Raw genomic sequence first — 8,941 nt, 5'->3', positions numbered from 1 at the left:
CCTTTGTCGCCACCTGGTGAGTAAATATATATAACTAAAACCATTAGAATTGACAACCGGTCCGCAACTTTTTTTCCCATGTATCTACCAGTCCTTGGCACAAAAAAGGTTGGGAACCCCTGCTCTAGAGGAAAGATTTCTACCTTCTGAAAAGGCAATACCAGCCAAAATAAACATTGTGTTACATTGCTTTGAAACATGTGGTCTCCCTTTTTTGTCAAGTCCATTGAGCCTGGGCAGTGGCAATGTACTTAGTCTGGTGATTATGGATCTTTCCAGGAGGCTGAGAGCAGTTTGGAAAATAGCCTTATGGTTACACCTGCTCAGTCTGTTAATTTAAAATGAGATATTCCTCTAAATCTGGCTTCCAACCCCCAAATTCTTTGCCGCCCTTTGGGCGGCGCCAGAGTTCGCCCCCTCAGATTGTTGGCTTGCATGACGCCCCTGCACACACACACACACACACACACACACACACACACACACACACACACACACACACACACACACACACACACACACACACACACACACACACACACACACACACACACAGTAGCTGTGTAATGGATGTGAGTGTTCACATTTGAAGTGGTATTTGGTCTGAGTCATTGATCCTGCCACACACAATCAATATGAACTAGACGTATTATACCTCCCTCTCAATGTCTCTATATCTCTTATGCTGTCCAGATCACGAAAAAAACAAATTTGAAAGGACTCGGAGTGATATGTTTAAATGCCTCAGTAAACCTGTTTAATATTAGAGTACCACCAAGCAGGTTAACAGCTTTTCAAGCTTATCATATCATATCATATGATCACTGTTACCTATTGTAACCAAGTTCTGACATGTACATATTGTCTTGTATAGTTCTGACATGTACATATTGTCTTGTATAGTGTATATCAAACCAAAACCAGCTTATTTGAGGAACTGGGTTAAGAAACTAATGATCTGTGCCAGTGCAGCCAGTCTTCTACGTCTGTCATCCCTGTTCTATCTTCCTCAATAACGACCTCACTCAGTGTGGCCCCTGGGTCAATTTCATTTTTATTTTTTTTACAAGGTGGACGTTTTTGTTTAGGTTAGACCACCAAAATCTGTGTTTTTATTTTACTGTACAACCCAGAACATGGCGCTAATGGCGTTAGTATTGTCCATCCACAAACGGTTTAACATTAGCATTTGAGCTAACGCTATTGTAACAAACTATATCCAGGATGCACATTGCACATGCAACATTACTAATCTGATTAATATCACATATTTGGGTGATGTACCCCATCAAATTGCTGGAGCAGGCTGTTTTAAAGCTAGAGCTAAGTTTCTGGTGTCATCTGAATGGAAGAATTACTAAATTTGAATATGAAAAATATAAATGTTGGTATAATAAACTTTGATTACCAGTCCTTTTCATCAAATTGGTAGCTATAATTGGGAGTGATGGTGTTACAGTAGGCTAATGGTGGAAGTGCACCGTCACAATCTGGCCCTCTGGTAGCGAGGAATTTGTTTGTGTGGCCCTCTCTATCATCAAAGTTGCCCATCCCTGCTCTATAACATCCCCTTGTGGTTTTCTCTCAATATTGCCAGTCAGTCCAAGAATGAGCAACTACTAACGAATACCAAGATACTACTGACTGTCCAATCTCAGATGTCTCCATTTCTCATTACTGCTCATGAAAGGCATCATTCTTCTCTTTTAACCAACCTTGTGTGCTTCAACTGAGTCCGGGTCTTTGTTTTTAGGATGAATAACACCCGAGTGCAATAGCGGCCCTCACCCAAGAGTCTGGTGATTGCTGACAATAGGGTTTGATATTCTATAAATAAATAAAAAATGGCAGAGTGGACCATGATTACTTGTCCGTAATCAGCCAATGGAGAATTCTAATGATTTGAAATGTCTACAGGTATCAATTGAAGGAGCATCTCTGACAGTTTCAACAAGAGTGATACCATGGAGCCCTAACCTGTTAGTCTTTGTTTGTCAGGTTTCTCCCAGCCTGCTGTGGGAGGGCTGGGGGTGAACATAGAGGTGGGCACGGCGCCTCTCTCGGTGGACAGACCTCCCAGTATAGCAGAGCCCCAGCTGCCCTCGGTGCTGCTGGGCTCCGACGCCCCCAAACAGCAGAGCCCCATGCTGCCTGAGCCCCAGACCCCTCGCAGCCCCCTGGACCTGTCTGCAGGTGAGCCATATCCACATGGAATATCACTCACATGCTCCAGAAACCTAACTCTAGTTAAGTTGTTGAGAAATGATTGACTTGGCACACTTAAACAACCGCAGTTTTCTACTCTTGAACACTGTTTTGCTCAATGGCACCTTGTGAGTTGTGAGGAAAGGGCATTACTCTTTCACTTTTTCCAGCTGGTCCACTGAAATACTAAGCTAGTATCGGCAGTAATTGTTAACCATCATCTCCACCATACTCAAGTCTTTAATCTATAACTTGTGCATCAAATTATTTCGCCCGTGGAATAACTAAAAAATGTCTCCTGTATCAGGACTGTACACATGATTCTGCTCCCATTGACTGATTTGCTCCACAGAGGGGTGCCATACATAGATTAGCTCTCTGTCATTGCTTTTGTACCTTCCTCCTCTCCCACACCATCATTACCCCCAGCACCAGAGATATAGTCATCCAATCCAGTTCATTGCACAGATGATGCTTATTATGTATAGGGTGCGCCATCATGCTATGGCTATAGTGTGTGCATGTGTGTGTGTCTGTGTGTGTGTGCATCTGTGTGTGTGTGTGCCCTCCACAGAGTAGCTGTCTCTGGCTCTCACTGTCCACTTTGACTTGACCACCCCTCCCCCAGCAGCACCAGCCCTGTCCCCAGAGGCTTCCTATCCACTTCAGTGTGCATCACATCCTAGAGAGCATGGAGTTGTAGCTTCTATCAGCATGTTACGGCTAGTAAAGCCGTGCTAATATCAGCATGCTGCAGCTAGTAGAGCTGTACTAATATCCCATGTGTAGCATCTATCCAGGCCCGGCACCAAAGGGGGGCTAGTGGGGGCTTTGCCCCCTCAGTTGTATTCTCTGCCCCCCCCCAGTTGAACTCCTCTTCTACTTCTCGTGGCGCGACATTGCTGTATTTCAAAGGCTGTAGTGGGCTCATTTTTAAAGCTAGAGTGGAGCTCCTGGGCTCATATGAAACTAGAAGACCTAAGGAATACATTGGTACCAGCCATGTTAGCTTGTCGTGAAGGGGGTGCAATAACACTCAAAATTTAGGCAAATTTGTGGCGAGGGAAAAACTGGCATGGCCATTTTCAAATTGCCCCCTCACCATTTTTAACTGCCCCCTCAGTCACTTCACATTGGAGGCGGGCCTGTTTCTATCAGCAGGCTAGTAGAGCCATGCTAATATTGTAATAGAAAAATAGCTGAAACTATCACAATATCCTGTGTGTAGCTTCTATCAGCATGCTGCAGCTACTAGAGCCGTGCTAATATCCTGTGTGTAGCTTATATCAGCATGCTCCAGCTAATAGAGCCATGCTAATATCCTGTGTGTAGCTTCTATCAGCATGCTGTGGCTAGTAGAGCCGTGTTAATATCCTGTGTGTAGCTTCTATCAGCATGCTGCGGCTAGTAGAGCCGTGCTAATATCCAGTGTGTAGCTCCAATCAGCATGCTGTGTCTAGTAGAGCCGTGCTAATATCCCGTGTGTAGCTCCAATCAGCATGCTGCGTCTAGTAGAGCCATGCTAATATCCCTTGTGTAGCTTCTATCAGCATGCTGCGGCTAGTAGAGCCGTGCTAATATCCCGTGTGTAGCTTCCATTAGCATGCTGCGGCTAGTTGAGCCGTGCTAATATCCCGTGTGTAGCTCCAATCAGCATGCTGCGGCTAGTTGAGCCGTGCTAATATCCCGTGTGTAGCTTCTATTAGCATGCTGCGGCTAGTTGAGCCATGCTAATATCCTGTGTGTAGCTTCCATTAGCATGCTGCGGCTAGTTGAGCCGCGCTATTATCCCGTGTGTAGCTTCTATCAGCATGCTGCGGCTAGTTGAGCCGTGCTAATATCCTGTGTGTAGCTTCCATTAGCATGCTGCAGCTAGTTGAGCCGCGCTATTATCCCATGTGTAGCTTCTATCAGCATAGTAGTATATAGTATATCGGCTAGTAGAGCTGTGCTAATATCCTGTGGCTGGTGAGTGGAGCGGTGCACAGAGCATCACAGCAGCTGAGCCCCCGTGGTGCACTGCTATACAGCAGGTGGCAAGAATCATGTCCCACTATACTGAACAAGAGCAAGGAGGACAAATTGTATATTCGTTAAACACACTTTCAGCTTAATCATCAGTTATATTCAGTGCACGGCCCAATGTCAATGTCCATTCATGCACTTTGAAGTGAGTTCCTGCTACTAAAGTGCATGTAAACGCGTAAATCAGATTACTGCCAGTTACCTGATTATTCTCAGTGATCTGATTATTGTGTGCATGTAAACGCAGTACGCACTCAATGTCATTCAAACTCAGGTGGCACCAGATACCGGAAAATGCACTTTTCAATCCACTTCCAAGAGACCTGCCGTGCGGATTGTTAGGATTGGGAACATAATCTAACCAACTACAGAAAGCGACCATGAAATGCAAGGCTTTATGGGTATAACGACGAGACAGGTGTTGGCATCTCATAGCCAGCTGATGTTCATGTTCAGTTACTAGTTAATATGTTCTTAACTGATATGAACAGCAGAGAAAGTAAGCAAGAGTGTAGACAAGTACGCTTAGGTAAAGTTACGGAAACAGGAATCGGACTCTGACCTCGAGGGATTACAGGATACAAAATGTCCAATGAACAAGCTACTTGTGAGTCCACGTGACTTCTGTTTGCAAGCCCTGGTTCACTTGTAATTGGGCAGTGTGAACCTAAATGATACAAAAATGTAGACCAAAGAATATAGTAGGCCTGCAACTAACGATTATTTTCATTATCGATTGAACATACGAACAAGACTGTAGCGAAGCTTGTTGGCTTGCTGGAGGCGAAGCGTTTGGGCTTGCCTCGTGAAGTGTGCTGGATCGTGGATGAGGGCTCACGCGCTCTGATCGGTCAGAATCACGGAGATGGAGATAGGGACCGACATGTCGGTCCTGGGACGCGGTTGAAATACCACTGGGATGACTGGGTGTAAGGCAATCAGGCGCCAGGGCCTGGCCGGTTGGAAGATGGCCAGGATTCAGTTCGGGTCCGGATTTAGTCGCGGTGAAGGTGAACATTATGAAGGAAAAGGAGGAATCTCGGAGGAATCAAGCAGATCTCTCGGATGTGGTGAATCAAGCTGGAATCTCTTGGATGAGGTTAGTCAAGCTGGAATCTCTTGGATGAGGTTAGTCAAGCTGGAATCTCTTGGATGAGGTTAGTCAAGCTGGAATCTCTTGGATGAGGTTAGTCAAGCTGGAATCTCTTGGATGAGGTTAGTCAAGCTGGAATCTCTTGGATGAGGTTAGTCAAGCTGGAATCTCTTGGATGAGGTTAGTCAAGCTGGAATCTCTTGGATGAGGTTAGTCAAGCATAGCGTCACAGGACACCTGGCTTATATGCTCGCGTTTCGGTGTATGACATCACGTCATTGGTGATGTCACAACGTTCTAGGGAGTTATGACATCATCAGTGTTATGTCTGACATTGCCGATGACCTCACAGGTGAGCTCTATGCTATGACATCATCGGTGTCATTGTTGATGATGTCATCATCATTACGTCGTGGCGCGCCGGCTGGTGGGCATCGACTGCCCCAAGAACAGGCTTGACGGTGGGCCATTATGGGCCCTTTTCTACAGCCGCTCCCAGATTCCTGTGGGGAATCTGTATTCTTCCAGAAATGGCCGGAATGGCCCTCTAGTCCCACCTGGTATAGGCAGGGCTTGGTTGATTATTCTGGGAGTGAGGGGGGCTGTGGTCCGCCTGGCCACCGGCCGCACGCCGTTGTCCAGTCCCGTACATCACAAGAGCCAAGATTTGGTGACTGTCCTCGTTGGCCAGGATGTGTGTGGGATCCTACTGCAGTAGCGAGCTGTAATGGCCTCTGGGGGCTGGAGCTTCCAGTTGACGAAACTCAGCGGCGTGAGGTCAGCGCGGGAGCCGCTCAGGAGCCAGGGGTCTATCCATCCTACCCATCCTACCCAGCTACTGCGGTAGTGAGGAGCCTCTGGTTCTGGTGGCTTGCGTTTCCAGTCGATGAGACTCAGTGGCGTAGGGTCGGTGCGGGAGCAGTTTGTCTGCCCTCGTTGGAGGGAGGCCTCTGCCCCTAGTGTCTCGTTGGCCGCCCCGTGGAGCGCCGGTGTGGCATCCTCACTGAGGGCACCGAAGGTCGCACACTCCTCCGGCTGACTGTGCCCTGTGCTGTTGGTCTCAACGTTCGCCATGCCTCCCTGAGTCTGGTGCATCTCAGTGGCGGGCTTGGCCGCCCCGTTGCACTCTATGGTATGCTCAGGGTCGGCAACCTTTGCCGGCGGACGTGTCCTGGGTGCGGGTGTTGGTGGCATCTGTAATGGCCATTGCCTTTGTCTGGGCAGTGGAACCGTAGTTTGGGTCGTTGGCTCTGGAGCAGTTATCTGCTCTCTAACTTGGAGGGCCTCGGCCTGGATCCTAGCACAGACCTGCGCCATTACGGCTTCCATCCTTAGGATCTCTTCATGTAATGTTGCTTGCTGTGCCTTCCTCCTAGCGATAACGTGGCCAGAGGCCGGTAGGGCTCTGAACTTGATCAATAGGAGCTCCATAAGGTTCTCTGCAGCTGCATCTGCCTTAAACTCAACCCTTATCTGGGCTAGATCTGCCTGGGCTAGATCTGCCTCATGTTGTGCTACCTGAGCAAGGAATCGGTGGTGGCTGCGGATGAGTTCCTGCCCCAGTTGGATCGTCTGGTCAGAGTGTAGGGGGTCTGGCCCTTTAGTACTACTCCGAACGCTGGATACTTGGCTGTATCCAGTATCGATCTGGTGGATCTTCTGGTCGGAGTGTAGGGGGTCTCGCCCTTTAGTACTACTCCGAACGCTGGATACTTGGCTGTATCCAGTATCGATCTGGTGGGGGAAGGGTTGCTCCTCTGGTCGACGAGATGTCGTGACCAGGGCGAGCTCACCTGACTCCTGCTCCATCTCTGAGCGTCGCAAGTCCTCTATCCGGCTCGAAGGACCAAATTGTAGCGAAGCTTGTTGGCTTGCTGGAGGCGAAGCGTTTGGGCTTGCCTTGTGAAGTGTGCTGGATCGTGGATGAGGGCTCACGCGCTCTGATCGGTCAGAATCACGGAGATGGAGATAGGGACCGACATGTCGGTCCTGGGACGCGGTTGAAATACCACTGGGATGACTGGGTGTAAGGCAATCAGGCGCCAGGGCCTGGCCGGTTGGAAGATGGCCAGGATTCAGTTCGGGTCCGGATTTAGTCGCGGTGAAGGTGAACATTATGAAGGAAAAGGAGGAATCTCGGAGGAATCAAGCAGATCTCTCGGATGTGGTGAATCAAGCTAGAATCTCTTGGATGAGGTTAGTCAAGCTGGAATCTCTTGGATGAGGTTAGTCAAGCTGGAATCTCTTGGATGAGGTTAGTCAAGCTGGAATCTCTTGGATGAGGTTAGTCAAGCTGGAATCTCTTGGATGAGGTTAGTCAAGCTGGAATCTCTTGGATGAGGTTAGTCAAGCATAGCGTCACAGGACACCTGGCTTATATGCTCGCGTTTCGGTGTATGACATCACGTCATTGGTGATGTCACAACGTTCTAGGGAGTTATGACATCATCAGTGTTATGTCTGACATTGCCGATGACCTCACAGGTGAGCTCTATGCTATGACATCATCGGTGTCATTGTTGATGATGTCATCATCATTACGTCGTGGCGCGCCGGCTGGTGGGCATCGACTGCCCCAAGAACAGGCTTGACGGTGGGCCATTATGGGCCCTTTTCTACAAAGACAAACAAACAGGCTCAGACACAGGAAAACAAAAGAAAAGAAAAAAAAACATACAAGTTACGTCATGCTACCAGCCGCGTAAGGTGCTTATTATGCTTGTAAGAGGTATTGTGCCCAGGATCCCACATGGGGTCCATGAGAATCCGGCCCGGCATATCACCCATCGCCCCTCAACGAGGTAGGTTAGAAATGGGTCTCAAATAGCTGAGAATTTCTTAAGTGAGTTGGTCCTCAGGAACCTAAGTCTCTCCATCCGTATAACAGAAGTCATATCCGTCAGCCACAATTGAAAAGAGGGTGAGGAGGGTGACTTCCATTCCTTCAGGATGAGTTTCTTGGCAACAGTTGTCCCCTGTGTCAGAGACTGTTGCACAGCTGTAGGGAAGTTCAGAGAAGACTGAGCAGCCGAAGGTGGCGAGTTCTGCCTCCGGCTGAAGGGTTATTCTGTAGGCCTTATAGAGTAATCTGTCAATTATTTTCTTGATTGGTTGTTTGGTATATAAAATGTTAGAAAATGATGACAATTGTGGATCATTGTTTCCCAAAGCCCAAGCTGTCATCGTCAGGTCAAATGTCTTGTTTTGTCCACAACCCAAAGATATTCATAGAGAATAAACCAGAAAATATTCACATTTAACAAGCTGGAATCAGAGAATTTTGATTAATTTTCTGTCGATCTGCTAATCGATTCTTTTTTGCAGCTCTACACTTTAGGAGTGATTGCATCCCAGTCTGAATTCCACTGGTGGTGGGAAGCCTGCAGGCAATCTGAGGAGCCTGAGGGTGGAAGATGAGATAGAATTTCCAGGCATCTGTTCATAACAAGCCTACTAAGCACTGCCAAGACATCTATCCATCCAGACGTAGATATGACTTTAAAGTGAAATTAAGTGGAGAATGTTTGTCCTGTAATATAGTTTAGAATCGTCCGGTCAATAGCATGAGCAAATTACTCAGAACTCTGAGTCAAAACAGAAATATCAACAGGTTTGTTG

The 8,941-nt window shown here is 47.6% G+C and overlaps 1 protein-coding gene across 1 annotated transcript in view; it reads left to right on the top strand.

The window, feature by feature from the left end:
• The window catches only part of LOC310800100 (uncharacterized protein), a gene marked incomplete at both ends in the record, with an annotated part of 199,221 nt that overhangs the window by 46,758 nt on the left and 143,522 nt on the right, over window positions 1-8,941 (top strand). The window contains one exon of the mRNA XM_083662677.1: window positions 1,999-2,193. Within this exon, the coding sequence (XP_083518803.1) occupies window positions 1,999-2,193 (195 nt within the window). The remainder of the gene's footprint in view (window positions 1-1,998; window positions 2,194-8,941) is intronic.

This window comes from Poromitra crassiceps (assembly GCF_964638095.1).
Source record: "Poromitra crassiceps genome assembly, chromosome: 2".
NCBI lineage: Eukaryota > Metazoa > Chordata > Actinopteri > Beryciformes > Melamphaidae > Poromitra > Poromitra crassiceps.
This window is presented reverse-complemented; position numbering and strand designations above follow the sequence as displayed.